At 38.6% G+C, this 15,782-nt stretch overlaps 1 protein-coding gene across 1 annotated transcript; it reads left to right on the top strand.

Moving 5' to 3' along the window:
• Positions 1 to 4,124: 4,124 nt before the first annotated feature.
• MMP3 (matrix metallopeptidase 3) lies at positions 4,125 to 12,629 on the top strand. The gene is made up of 10 exons (XM_030917858.1): positions 4,125 to 4,372; positions 4,895 to 5,139; positions 5,232 to 5,380; positions 5,518 to 5,643; positions 7,821 to 7,985; positions 8,148 to 8,292; positions 9,156 to 9,289; positions 9,692 to 9,851; positions 10,998 to 11,101; positions 12,202 to 12,629. Exons 1-10 carry the CDS (start codon positions 4,268 to 4,270, stop codon positions 12,300 to 12,302), a joined length of 1,434 nt encoding a protein of 477 aa, XP_030773718.1. The 5' UTR covers positions 4,125 to 4,267; the 3' UTR covers positions 12,303 to 12,629.
• The last annotated feature ends 3,153 nt before the right edge of the window (positions 12,630 to 15,782 follow it).

Genomic DNA, 15,782 nt, shown 5'->3' with positions numbered 1-15,782 from the left:
TGCAGGGAAACTACCTTATTTTAAACCATCAGATCTCATGAGACTCATTCACTATCATGAGAACAGCACGGGGAAGACCCACCCCCATAATTCAATCATCCCCCACCAGGTTCTTCCCACAATATGTGGGAATTGTTGGAGTTAAAATTCAAGATGAGATTTGGTTGGGGACACAGCCAGACCATATCACGTGACTTTCCACCAACAATGGAATAAACTCTAAGCACCTTAGCTACAGACTAATGGTCTTCTATGACTGGACTCCAACCTATCTTTTCACAACTTTGTTTTTTATTTTTCATTATTACCCTTCACATACCTTTTATTTCAATAAAAAGTAACTCTTTGGCATTTTCCATATAGACTCTTTCTTGACTCTGCATACTTGTATACTCTGTTACTGAATTTTCCTCCATTTCCACACTTGTTCTTAGCCAAAAGGCCAAGAAGCAATTTTTCCTCCATTTCCAGATCATTCCAGGCTCACTTTATCTGCTACTTTATCTATGAGTTTTTTCTAAAGGACACACCTAAAGTAAGCAAGCACGTTCTGCTTAATTCCTGTACAAATTTTTACTTTTTTTTTTTTTGAGACAGGGTCTTGCTCTCTTGCCCAGGCTGGAGTGCAGCGGTGCCATCACAGCTCACTTCCAGGGCTCAAGTGAGCCTCCTGCCTCAGTTTTCCAAATAGCTGGGACTACAGGTGTGCACCGCCACAAGTGGCTAATTATTTTCATTTTTTTGTGGAGCTGAGGTCTCCCTATGTTGCCTAGACGGGTCTTGAACTTCTGGGCTCAAGCAATCCTCCTATTTCAGCCTCCCAAAGTGCTGGTGTTATAGGCAGGAGACACCACACCAGACCTATTTCTTATAGAATTAATTATATAAGGGATTCTCTCCTTGGCTAGGTTATATTCCCTCCCTCCCTCCCTCCTTCCTTCCCTCCCTCCACCCCTGCTTCCTTCCCCCCTCCCTCCTTCCTTCCTTCCTTCCTTCCTTCCTCTTGCTCCTTCCCTTCCTTCCTTTCTTCTTTCTTTTCTGCTTTTAAATAGCTAATTTAAGTCAGTTTTTTTTTTTTTACTAAAATTTTCTAAATTTTTATCTTCAAATCTACACTCTAAGTTTGGGTATTCTGGAGCCCTTGAGACTCAGACACTTGATAAATGAATGTATAGCTAAAATAATGATTATGTCAGTTATCAGCTAGAAGTAGCAAGGATCCTGCACAATCATGTCTGATTAGTCATGGAGAAGTATGACAAATAGGAAGACAAATGTGAAAAGTTATGAGATAGAATGTTACCTGGCTTCACTGCCAGTTTTTAAATCCAAGGATTAGATTGAATGTAAATTTAATTCTAAGCCTCTGATCCCTGGAAGGTCAGATTTGTAAGACTAGCCATTATCTGACCCTTGTATTTATTTAATCATATAACAAACGATTGTTCTGTGGAACAGTCATTTTCATCTCTTGCTGGAAATGCCCACTTTTTTTCTCCTGATATTCAGTTCCTCCCTCTACACCTGGAGTGTTTGCTCTCCTCCTCCCCTCCCCTCTTCTTCCTCCCCCCTTCTCTTCTCCCTCCTTCTCCCTCCCTTCCTTCTTACACTCAGTTGTTCTTTAATTTTACCTATTCTTTCTCATTACTCCATTGGTTTTTAAAACGTACTCTACAAAATGCAATTTGACTGTCTCATGCAAGGTTAGAAAACTCCTGGTTCTACAAGATTAGTTTGAGTGTTCTGCAGACATATGAATGAGGACTTCAATTATATATTAGAGACACTTTAGATGATAACTTGATCTTTCTTGTGGAAATACAACTTTTTAAAAATTTAGTTTTTAGAATATTTAGTATATATGACATGTAGAATCTGCAAATCTAGAAACGTCTGCATGATTTGTGGATTTTTTTGACTTTTAATTTACCTGTTTGACATTTGCTGTGAGCCTTTCAGTCACAACTAATATATTATTTAGTTCTCTAAGTAATTTTTGGTTACCTACTACATATCAGATACCATGCTAAGTATTAGGAATACAGAATCAAATGAGGCATGGTCCCTCAAGTAGCTTACATTAGGATGAGAGAGACAGATAAACCATTTCACTACAGTGCAGTGTGGAAAATACAGTAGCAGAGACAGGTACAAGGTACCATTGAACAATAATTAATGACTCTTCCTGGGACTTGGGAAACATCTTCCAGGGAAGTCACTGAAGCTGTTTTAAAATATGGCAAACTTTTGTATTTAGTTTAGTAACAGCACAGCGCATTTTGCCAATCACATCTTAACAGTTGGAAAAGCAAACACATTATCTATCAGGCTTTCTTCTAAACTTTAAATATGTTTTACATAAGTTATAACTCCAGAGAAAATTTACAAAGGATGCACCTTAATCTAGAAGGAATTAGAGCTGCCACAGCCCCTATGCTTTTAACCTCTCAGTATTTTATCTGTTGGCCTCCACTGTTTCTTCCTGAAATTCACATCACTACCACCACTCTGTTCTCCTTGTCCTCATTTCAGTGTGGCCAAATACTTTCCCTTTATTACAATCAGGACAAGACATGTTTTTTGTTGTTGTTGTTGTTTTTCCCCCCCTCAAAGGAATAGAGAACCATAGGATATTACTTTTAAAATGTCTTTAGGCCAGGTGCAGTGACCCATGTCTGTAAACCTAGCACTTCGAGAGGTTGAGGCAGGAGAATCACTTGAGCCCAGAGTTCAAAACCAGCCTGGGCAACATAGTGAGACCTCTTTCCCCATTTTTCAAATAAAATTTGAAAAATCTTTAGACAGAATCTAGTCTAAAAATGCAGGCTTAAGTATGATGTATAGCCCCTCCCAAGTAGGCTATCACCTGTGTGGGCATCTTCAGTCATAGGGATCTTAATACCAAAGAGAAATCCCTTTAAATTTGTTGGGTAAAATCTCTCCAATGTTTATTAAGAAACACACAAAAAATAAAGCAAAGAAGAAAATGCAAAAGAGATGTAAATGAGAGGAAGAAAAATGGGCACTTATTAAAGGTCTAATAAATGCACATTTGTATCCATCATTCTACTGAGTTCTTACTCCCAAGATGCTCTTCTCTTTAGCAAACTAATAAGCAAGTCAGCAAAGAAAGAAAGAACAAACAAAATGTGGTGATCAGGGACGTGTCGGGGAGATGGATGGTGGCAGGTGGCAAAATGACTACGAAAGTTTTACAAAATGTCTTCCTCTGAATATGTTTAGAGTCTTGCGTTCAAGCTTTTATTATACACCAATAATGTGAGAAACACTTTACTTGACAAAGAAACAGAAAAGAAAGAAAGGAAGAAAACAGAAGAGCATGAGGAGAGAATTTAGAATGGATTCTGTTCTTCAACTTCAAAGCATTTGCTAATTTGAATTTAGGGAGGAGGGGAAAAGATTGAAAGAGAATAAGACACATGTAGAAGACAAGGACAGAGAGAATTTCAGTCCAGTGAGCAATGTAACTCATCTCAATTCTACAACTATTTATGGAGCAGCTACATGGGCCCATCACCCTTTAATAAATTGGGTACAGAATTAAAACCACCCAAAGGGAATATACTTCCTTCTTTTTCACAGACCCTCTTTGTTCTATTCTGCCCATGAGGTTTTCCTCCTCAAGAACCAGCAAATCCAGTTACAATCAATAACAGCCGTTACAAATCAGTTTCAAAAAAATAAATCGCCCCTTCTAAATTTCTTCCAGATACTATCTTCTATGTTTTGAGTATAACTGTATATAGTATAGACTATAGCTATATATGTACACTTTCCACTTACATCTTTTCTTTGCTTTTATAATGTCTTTCTTAAAACTCCTTTTAGAAGTTCTGGACAATTCTGACTTTTACCAAGTCAGCCTACTTCTTCTCTCAAAAACACAAACATAAATTGTCTAGAGAACTCCAGTCAATTTTTCCAGAGGAAAAAAAAAAAAATGCTTCAGTTTTCTCCTCTACCAAGACAGGAAGCACTTCCTGGAGATTAATCATTACGTTGCCTTGCAAAATTGGGAAGGTTAAGAGAAATTAGTAAAGTAGGTTGTATCATCCCACTTGGAATTTGAAATTTTTGGAAATGGTCCTGCTGCCATTTGGATGAAAGCAAGGATGAGTCAAGCTGCGGGTGATCCAAACAAACACTGTCACTCTTTAAAAGCTGGGCTCCCGAGGGTGGACCTGCACGGAGGCAGGCAAGAAAGCAAGGCATAGAGACAACACAGAGCGAAGTAAAGCCAGTGAAAATGAAGAGTCTTCCAATCCTACTGTTGCTGTGTGTGGCAGTTTGCTCATCCTATCCGTTGAATGGAGCTACAAGGGATGAGGACACCAGCATGAACTTTGTTCAGGTAATTAACACTAACTGACCTGGCCAGGTGAGGAACTTCCACAGTAAGCTCAAACCATTCTGTGTGTCTTAAAAACTACATAGAATGCTTGAGCTTACTGTGTAGGAACAGGTCAAGAATAGAGAGTTATAGAGTGTTGGAAGTGGAAAAGGTCTCATTATCACACCATTTGGGCTTCTCCTCTTATGTAGGAAGAAACAAAGGCCAGAAAGGTTAGGTGTTTTCTTAAGATCACACACCACCATAGCAGTAGCAGCACTGGGGCTTAAGGCACATGAATAACAACTGGAGAGTGGATGAACCGTATCTTACTTTGGAACATCTTCAGGTTTTTTTTTAATGCAACGTAATTTTAGCTAAATATTTATGTTGCTAGTATCATATTATAAAATTTGGTATTATTTCAGCAAACTAGAGAAATACTCCAAATAGATTAAGAAAAGTGAACAACTGCAAAACTTATTATAAATAGTTATAGTAAAAATTGTAAGAATGACCTCAAAACTATACTTATTCTGTTAGCAATATCTAGAAAACTACTACGACCTTGAAAAAGATGTGAAACAGTTTGTTAGAAGAAAGGACAGTGGTCCTGTTGTTAAAAAAATCCGAGAAATGCAGAAGTTCCTTGGGTTGGAGGTGACAGGGAAGCTGGACTCTGACACTCTGGAGGTGATGCGCAAGCCCAGGTGTGGAGTTCCTGACGTTGGTCACTTCACAACGTTTCCTGGCATCCCGAAGTGGAGGAAAACCCACCTTACATACAGGTAATGGTTCAGAAAGGTTTTCACATGAGATTAGAATTTTATAAACTATGTCATAGGAGAAAATAGTATGCTCTTCAATTTTTCTCCTACAGGATTGTGAATTATACACCAGATCTGCCAAAAGATGCTATTGATTCTGCCATTGAGAAAGCTGTGAAAGTCTGGGAAGAGGTGACTCCACTCACATTCTCCAGGCTGTATGAAGGAGAGGCTGATATAATGATCTCTTTCGCAGTCAGAGGTATAAAAAAAAAAAAATCAAAACAAAACAAAACAAAACAAAATGTATCCATTCATCTATCTGTTGTTGTTATACTGGAAAAGGCCCAAAAGGGATCCTCATTACCTATCTTTCCAATATTTTTTTTTTCCTACTAGAACACGGAGACTTTTACCCTTTTGATGGACCTGGAAATGTTTTGGCTCATGCCTATGCCCCTGGGCCAGGGATTAATGGAGATGCCCACTTTGATGATGATGAACAATGGACAAAAGATACAACAGGTTAGTTACACATCTCTCAAAATGATTTTGGCATTAATTTTTTTATATGTAGAAACCTCTTAATAACCAAGAAAGCTCAAGAAATCAGATGTTCTGGATTTTCCAGTGGATCAGAGATCAGCAGAATATATTTTTGTTTTAATTATTATTGAAAATATTTTCAGATGCTTTAACAGTTTTCCTACATTGGTAAGCATACTATAGGAAATATCATTAAGTATTTCTTTAATGACTGTGGATCTTTGTGATCTAGGGGTAACCATTATTAAGAAAAGTTTATCCTATCAAAATGCAAACATTCGGCCGGGCGCGGTGGCTCAAGCCTGTAATCCCAGCACCTTGGGAGGCGGAGACGGGCGGATCACGAGGTCAGGAGATCGAGACCATCCTGGCTAACACGGTGAAACCCCGTCTCTACTAAAAAATACAAAAAACTAGCCGAGCGAGGTGGCGGGCGCCTGTAGTCCCAGCTACTCGGGAGGCTGAGGCAGGAGAATGGCATAAACCCGGGAGGCGGAGCTTGCAGTGAGCTGAGATCCGGCCACTGCACTCCAGCCCGGGCGACAGAGCGAGACTCCGTCTCAAAAAAAAAAAAAAAAAAAAAGCAAACATTCAAGGGATAGCATATTGCACTGAATCTACACTAAAATGTGCTCTTGATGTTGCTTATGTAATTTCCTCCATTTACTTCTTTACTCTTCAAACCAGAAGTCAGAATTAAATTTCAGAAACTGAGATTCTCTCTTTTTTTTTTCCTGGCTGAGGCATTATTTTAGTACTTTTAGGTTAAAAGAATTTTTATGGGCTCGTTCCGAAGGAAAAGACTAACTCCCAAATACAACGTTCGAACTGTTTAGGTAGAAGAATGTTTCTCAGTTCGTAACTGTATATTTTGGGGAATGACATCCAAAGTTTTCAAAAAAACCAGCTAAAACAATTAACACTGCTTCTAAAAACATAGAAAAACAATATTATGTCTGAGGTTTAGCTGGGATTTATAATGAAAATGTAAACCTCTGTAGGACGTACAAATGTGAGTTTAGTCCTGGATAAAATTCTTGATTTGGTTAACGAATTCTTGTAAAGAAACCTTTCTGCAAACTCTCACATGAGATTGTTCCTAGCATTACAAGTTATACAAGTAATACTAGCAAAAGTAATGTAGATTTACTTACTATATTGATCATAATTACCCAGTGCCTCCCAATTCTAGCATTATGGGTGTTTTTAAAAATATGAAGGAAGACCGGGCACGGTGGCTCACACCTGTAATCCCAGCACTTTGGGAGGCCGAGGTGGGTGGATCACGAGGTCAGGAGATCGAGACTATCCTGGGTAACACAGTGAAACCCCATCTCCACTAAAAATACAAAAAATTAGCCAGGCGTGCTGACGGAGGCTGGTAGTCCCAGCAACTTGGGAGGCTGAGGCAGGAGAATGGCGTGAACCCGGGAGGCAGAGCTTGCAGTGACCCGAGATGGTGCCCCTGCACTCCAGCCTGGAGTGCAGACTCTGTCTCAAAAAAAAAAAAAAAAAAAAAAAAGAAGGAAAAAATTTTGAATAAAACCAGTGTTTATGTATTCTTATGTATTCTAAATCTGCTTTGTGACAAATGTTAGACATGAGTGGGCGTACTGTGTTTCAAACTAATTTTGCAAATTCTATGACATCTATCATTATTCATGTTTTTAGTCTCAATATGTACTTCATGATGATGAGACTGAGACATTATGAATTAAGATGAATATAGTTTCCTTTAACTGAGACTGCAAATGGCAAATGTAAATATATTAAAACAGTGTTTAGCATTGACAAATGAAGGTAAATATCTGATATGCTAAACAAATGGGTTCATTCCATTCCTGAGTACAAGAAAAGGGACCTGGTTCTTCTGGAGTTAATATGCTCGTGAGGCTGGGGGTGGGTTCGGGAGTGTGGGGGGCAAATGGATGTAACTGGGAAATCAATCTCAAAGATTGATTTCAGGTATGAGTTTTAAAATACACGTAGCTTTCCATTAAGTGTGTAATTAGTTAATTGTTCAGTTAACCAACAAACAAGGTGCAAAAAGTCCTGTGTGGTTCCAAGAAGCAAAAACCAATACAATGCACAGCAGACCTGTGTAATGTACATGTATTTAAAAAATAAGTAACTATTGTTTTTGATTTCTTAAATAGGGACCAATTTATTCCTTGTTGCTGCTCATGAACTTGGCCATTCCCTGGGTCTCTTTCACTCAGCCAACACTGAAGCTTTGATGTACCCACTCTACCACTCATTCACAGACCTGACTCGGTTCCGCCTGTCTCAAGATGATATAAATGGCATTCAGTCCCTCTATGGTGAGTGAGGCTGGGAAAATGAGCCATTGTGGTTTTGCAACGATGGTCTTCAGAAGAGCTGTCAAATGCTACATTTAGCTGAAAGCACCGTGAGAATGTTTGGAAAGCACAAAAACGGGCATATATTGAAACGTATCACATTTCCCCTAATGTTCCCTTTAGGACCTCCCCCTGGATCCCCTGAGACCCCCCTGGTACCCACGGAACCTGTCCCTCCAGCACCTGGGATGCCAGCCACGTGCGACCCTGCCTTGTCCTTTGATGCCATCAGCACTCTGAGGGGAGAAATCCTGTTCTTTAAAGACAGGTCGGACTGAAAAATTATCTTTTCCTATCATTTTAGTCTACAATGCTTAGAAAGGAAAAGACACAGAAACTTGAGAGAGATTTTTAAACATTTAAAACAAAAACGTTTCTTCTGAGCTTGGAATCATTTAGATCTGGTGCTGCCTTTTCCCACATTTTCCTAAAATTGCCAGGTTCATTTTTGAAGGCTCAGGCTGATCTGGTTCCTGTCTTCTAATTGCTATTTCCAAATGTTTTAAGTCGCGGTTACTTTTCAAAAGGCATGAGTAGATCCCTAGAATAATACTTTTATTTTTACTTCCTTTAAAAATGACATCAGGATCAACATTACATGTAATCAAGTAATTTACCTACTGATGGATCAATACTCATATGACAAACATTCCAACAGCATAAATGAGAAGAAAATTAAAAATTTTAATTCCCAGTTCCCCCTATATTCATCCAGAGTCAAGACTTTTTGTGCATCCTTCCAGAATCTTTCTACGCGTATATAAGAATATATTTATACAGCACATACACGTACATACACACTGCCCAGCTTTTGGAAGAGGGTATAGCATACGCACTGTATTGCACACATTGCAGGTAGTTAAGCTTATGCTGGGCTAATTCATTTGCATGATAGAATAATTTTTCTTTCATAGAAGACATTACTCTGGAAACCTATGACAGGAGACTCACTGCAGTCTTCTGAAGAAAAAGGAAAGAAATTTTCTATTGGCAATATACCTGATTTCTATCTGTCATCCAACCTAAAATATGAAAGAATGGGGGAAGTCACATGAGGCAAGATGGTGAGGAAAATATTCTAAAGATGAAAGACTGTTTTTCAATTTACATTTCTTTTTACATATATTTTAGGCACTTTTGGCGCAAATCCCTCAGGAAGCTTGAGCCTGAATTGTATTTGATCTCTTCATTTTGGCCGTCTCTTCCTTCAGGCGTGGATGCCGCATATGAAGTTACTAGCAAAGATCTTGTTTTCATTTTTAAAGGTAATTATTACATCATCATTTGTTTAACTTGCTAAAATAAACCCTCTCGTAAGAAATTGAACAACACTTTCCTTTTCCCTACTACATCAAGTACTGGCTAGTACAGTAGTCAAAGGTAATGAAGAAATAACCAGGGCTGATATGATTGTATTTATATTTTATAGATGATAAAAATAAGGACAGGAAGATAAATTACCCAGAGTCGTAAATTCTCTCATTTGACCTTGGTTTATTCATTCAGTCTGCAAATTTTTGTGAAAAGCCCACTATGAGCTGGTGACTAAATCTAAAATTTGGGCTACTTCTTTACCATGAAAATCAAAGATGCTAAAGTGTATTTCTAAAGCTAAAGGGCTTAACTGTTATAATTCAATATGACTCTGAATTATTTATATTTAACAGGAAATCAGTTCTGGGCCATCAGAGGAAATGAGGTACAAGCTGGATACCCAAAAGGCATCCACACCCTAGGTTTCCCTCCAACCGTAAGGAAAATCGATGCAGCCCTTTCTGTTAAGGAAAAGAAGAAAACATATTTCTTTGTAGAGGACAAATACTGGAGGTGAGATGCAAAAGAAATGACTTTGCATGGAGCCTAATTAGTGAAATTAGTTTCTTTTTCTAAGGAAATCCCCCACCCCAACCTTAGGCCTGCTTCTCTCTTAGTAGGAAGGATGGGACTTCAGACAGCTGTGGGAAAGTTCTTATTTTAAAACAGCAGCACCTTAAGCTCTCCTGCTTTGAGTCCCAAATGCAGTTGGCTGCTGCTTCCCTTAGTGCTGTTGCCCCAACTGCCTGGAGCCCCCTCTTCTCTCCTCAACCTATTCAAATCCTGCCCATCCTTCAAGTCCTGGCTCAAGTCTCATCACCTCCATGCAACTTTCCCTCGTGGACTTTAGACCCGTTGGGAAAATGTGCTGAGAATCCAGACCACCATTTAGCATTTCCTTCCCATTGTCTTATAGTTTGGCTCACTGTCTCACGGTGTTTGTTACTGTCTCATTGTGCTTTTGTCTTGTCTTCCTAACACTACTATATGATATCCAAGGGCTACCTCTAACCTCACCCATTTGTTACCTCTGCCTGATAATGATGGCACATTTAAGAGATGATGAGCAATAGCAGTCCAGTTTATGGATACAACCCAGCACTCGCAGACAGGTTGATTCCTGGGTCATTTGCCCAGACTTTGAGACATCGAGGCCGACCATCTGATATCCAGGCAATGGGCTAAAAACACACTTACTGTGCTTTGCTTCTAATCCTAATTGCTTTTCCCGGGAGGCCACCATAGAAGACTTAGATGTGCAGGGTGGGGAGGTCAGGTATATATAGGCCAATTGTGGTAGGGAATTAAAATTGCATTTTAGATGTTGATTCAATTCACTTTATATATATGTTCACACTTTCATGTCTTTGTGACAAAAAGATGATTAAGATTCTTTCTGTCCAGGCTTAAGAAATATGATGACAAACAGCATGTGCTACATACAGCAGGATGCTGCCCCTGTTCTGGATGGAGATATGGCTTTAAGAACTCTTTGCAGTATCATTAAAGTCACATATTTCTATAGTCCCAAATATGCTTAGTGTTTATTTGCAGTACTTGTAAAGTTTAGTAAAATTCCACATTAAACCTAACATGATCTAAGATGTTTGGTAACACGGCCTCTATGCAACGCTGAGCTGTTTCTTTTACTCGGTACAGATTTGATGAGAAGAGAAATTCCATGGAGCCAGGCTTTCCCAAGCAAATAGCTGAAGACTTTCCGGGAATTGACTCAAAGATTGATGCTGTTTTTGAAGAATTTGGTAAGAGGATACTTACTGTGTTTGGCCATGGAGCACTTGAAACATTCTATGATATCAGAGACAAGAGGAGCATTGAAACTTTTTAATAACAAGTGTTTTTTAAGATGAGTTCCCTCTCCAAAATTTTGATTTGCCTACATTTGTACTCATTATAGAACTACTTCACAAAATAACTTGTTTGGAACCATAAAGATAATTAACAAATCTTGCTACTTTATCTTATACATGCATATAAAACTGTGCAGATAAAATCAAAGTGCTCAAGTGTCACTTATTCACATCTTGAGCTAACATGTGAAGTCAAGCTTGAATTTCAGATTACCATGTTAGCATAAAAATCCCATCAAGTGGTGTGGCCAGATTTAATATTGGTTAGCTGGCCTTCTCCTCCACCCCATCTTATTGCTGCTGCTAATTCCCAGGGAGATTTTTTTCTGTCTTTCCTGAGTTGTCAGTCATTGCCCATGCCGGTCATTTGCAAATACTTACCTTTCCATGTGCCCAGAGTTTAAAAGCAAATAAATATATATATATATATTTTTTTCTACTCAAGGTAAGTAAGTGGAGGCTGATGATCTTTATTGAAAGGTAACCTGATCACCATGTTTGCAGAGTACCAAAGGGTTCTCTGGTGTTTTGAAATAGTTGCTATGCTTCCTAGGCTACAATGCAGGAAAAAGGGAGGAGGATTTTTTGGGAAGAAAGAAATAGGTGATTAGAGTTTCCAAGCAAGTGGAGAATTTATCTGATCGGAAGCAGAATAACCCTGTAACCTGTAACCTGGCTTTGTTGTTAGAGAGAGCTGGCATGGAGTGCTAGCTCCATCCTTCCTTGCTGAGTAACTTTGAGCAAGCATCGGAATCTGTCTAAACCTCAACTTGCTCAACCTGTAAATGGAGTTAGACATACAATCTCATAGGGTTGTTGCAGAAATGAATGAAAATAAATTCATGTAACAAGCTTGGCATAGTCCCTGACATAAAGTAAAACTCTATAAACACTTTCTGTTTTTAGTTCTCTATGACTCTGAGTTTTGTATATTGTCAAATGTCTTTATTTGGAAAAAAATATCTTACTATTTCCCTTGTCTGTATTTGAAGGATTTTTTTATTTCTTCGCTGGATCTTCACAGTTGGAGTTTGACCCAAATGCAAAGAAAGTGACACACACTTTTAAGAGTAACAGCTGGCTTAATTGTTGAGAGAGATAATGTAGAAGGCACAATATGGGAACTTTAAATGAAGCTGATAATTCTTCACCTAAGTCTGTGAATTGAAATGGGTTTGTTTTCTCCTGCCTGTGCTGTGACTCAAGTCATACTCAAGGGAACTTGAGCGTGAACTCTGTATCTTGCCGGTCATCTTTACATTATTACAGGGCATTCAAATGGGCTGCTGCTTAGCTAGCACCTTGTCATGTGGAGTGATCTTTCCCAAGAGAAGGGGAAGCAGTCATGTGCAACAGACAAGTGACTGTATCTATGTAGATTATTTGCTTATTTAATAAAGATGATTTGTCAGTTATTTTATCTTATTGTTGTGTTTGTTTCAAGGGCAAGTTGTTCTCACAATTTGGGCACATTATAGGCTGAGCATGATCAGTCAGTAGACTAGAGTCTCCATGGCTTGGGGTTCACAATGGGTTCCAGAACTGCAGAGAATCTACAACTTGCCCTCCTCATGAACCCTGCAAATGGGATGCTTATTTCTACCACCTCGACATTTGATGTGTCCTGACATACCTAAGGCAAAAAATCAAGAGGGATCATGACATTGTAGAGTAGGCTCTAGGAAAAACTGTGAAGGGAATCCTGTACTCATAGCAAATTGCCTCATTTGCACACCTCATTTTACAGGATGAGGAAATCAAACTTGTTTTTGATCTTTTCCTTTTACTTATAAATTCCCTCAGTGCAGGTCCCTCCTCTGACCTAGCAAGCAAACTTCCTCATATCTACCCTGTTCACACGTTCAAATATACTCTTGTACTCATTTTGTATCTGCCTGTGCCTGGAGGTAAATGCCCATTGGTAAATGACGATTCTAACATTGGTTTATCATCCATAACTAATGTCTCTAGCACAATGCCTGGTATATGATAAGAGCTCATTCCCTTTTTAACTTATCCATTCATCTGAAAGTAATTTACAAATCATATTCCCTGTGCCAGGCATTATGCTTGGTTGCAGGCATAAGAATCTGAAAATAATGGACACAACCCCCTGCCCTCATTGAGATTATAATCCAGCAGAAGGAATACATGCAGATAACCACAGATATGAATATGCAATTGTAAATTTCATAAGAGTTATAAAGGGAAAAAATAATAGGAGGATCTACTTTGAACCAGACGGTTTCAGAAGAACTTTACAGGGAATGGCATTGAAGAATGTTTTGAAAGGGGGTGTGGAGACTAAGTGGGGAGATGATGGCTTGGACCACATGGGCACACTGGAGAGTTAGGGATGACAGTATAATATATGGATAGGAGATAGATAACAGGACTCGGTGATGGATTAGATATGCAGTTCGATAGAAAAGGAAATGTTCAGAGTAATTCCTAGGTAGCTTGCTTGAGCATAAGAGCTGATGGTGACGGCATTTACTGAGATGGGGAAACACTCGGAGAGAAGAAGGTTTGTGAAAGAAAGGCAAGAGTTGGGATGAATTTTTTATGTTTGCCCATTTTTGAAAAGTGTTAGAGAAATTCAAGCACCCATGAGCTAAAGGCATCTGAAATGCAAAAGAGAGGATATATATACACACACACACATATGTATATATTTTTATTTATTTCTATACATATATGTATATACACACATATATATGAAACATATATGTATATGGAAGGTTTCAACATTGAGGTTATTCTTAAAGCCAGAAGTATGGGAGAGATCATATGCAGAGAGTTTAAGATAAAACTAATGAATAGCAACATTTGGTCAAAATTTACAGCATTTCTTTATTTTTAAAATTACCTCATTTTATTTATTTCTAATAGGTAATACCTTAGCCACAACACGAAATCCAAAAGTTAAAAGACATTACGCAATATAAACGATTTTCCTCCCACCCGTGTTTCCAACATCTAACTCCTTTTCTCAGAGGTAACCAAGCAGATCTTTCTTGAATCCTTCCAGAGCTATCTTATGCATACCAAGCATTAATATAATCTTTCAAAATAGAAATGCTACCATGCAAAGTTACACTGTCTTGCTCTTTGATTTCTTTCACTTAACATACCTTGGCAGCTATTCCACATTAGTACATGTAGAATTGCTTTATTCAATCTTTTTTTTTCTTTAGGTGCACTTAATACCAAGAATACAATACAAAAGGCCCAAGTACAGTGAAAAAACACATTTGTCCATTGACACCAATGATAATGCTCTTTTAGCACATGCCTGCTGAATGGAATGGGGATTTAATAAAGTTCACTCCTGAAAAAAATAACCCAGTGAGTCTCATCACAGCCAACATCCTTAAGCAATCTGGTTGTGAAATGAACATTTATAATGCTTCAAACAGCTTAAACCTGAAGTTTGATACCACATCTTCATGTTTGCTCAGTTCTCAATAAGATTATCTACAGTATTTACAACCATTCAAAGGCAAACAGTAAAACCACATTCATTTAAGACTCAGCAATTCCCATAAATATGTATAGTTATTATGTATCAATAAAAAAGAATCAAGTAATATAGAGCCTCAAACTAAATGGTTAAATATATGAACTACTTATACTGACAACTAATATTTGATTTTCTGTGACTATTTAAGGTTGGTTTTTAGCAAATAATCCCTTTAAAGGCAAAATTTGCCCCATTTGAGGTTTGACCCAGCAGTTCAACAATGATGAAGTCCACAGTCTTACTGGCAAAACCAATATGTTGAAAAGTCCTCATTTAACGTCTGGATAAGTTATTGGAAACTATGATTTTAAGCAAAGGGATGCATAAGGAAACCATTTTTCCCATAGGCTAATTGATATAAAGAAGAGGTAAATTTCTATGGCATATTTCTAAGTCACAAAAACATCACCAAACTTCTAAATAAAGACCAAAACATTTCTAAATAGTAAACACTGTAGGCCCAGCATGGTGGCTGACGCCTGTAATCTCAGCACCTCAGGAGGCCAAGACGGGCAGATCACTTGAGGTCAGGAGTTCAAGACAAGCCTGGCCAACATGGTGAAACCCTGTCCCTACTAAAAACACAAAAATTAGCAAGATGTGGTGGCATATACCTGTAATCCCAGCTACTCAGGAGGCTGAGGCAGGAAAATCGCTTGAACCAGGGAGGCAGAGGCTGCAGTGAGCCGAGATCGCACCACTGCACTCCAGCCTGGGTGACAAAGTGAGACTCTGTCTCAAAAAAAAAAAAAAAAAGTAAACATTGAAATAAATGCAAGTTATGCATACATTTAAGAAAAATGAATAAAAAACAAGTAAGATAATTATTTACCCTCTTGTTCCAGGTCAGAGTGTCGAGTGGCTGGAGCCCATCTTGGCAGCTCAGGCCAGCCCTGGATAGGAGGCCGTTCCATCATCACAGGGCACGCTCACACCCACTCACACTCGCCAGACTGCGACCATGTGAGCCTCACGTGCACAGCTGTGGGATGTGGGAGGAAACCAAGTACCCAGAGAAAATCTGCACAGACACAGGGAGAACTTGAAAAC

The sequence above is a fragment of the Rhinopithecus roxellana genome, chromosome 15 (genome assembly GCF_007565055.1).
Source record: "Rhinopithecus roxellana isolate Shanxi Qingling chromosome 15, ASM756505v1, whole genome shotgun sequence".
Classification (NCBI taxonomy): domain Eukaryota; kingdom Metazoa; phylum Chordata; class Mammalia; order Primates; family Cercopithecidae; genus Rhinopithecus; species Rhinopithecus roxellana.
This window is presented reverse-complemented; position numbering and strand designations above follow the sequence as displayed.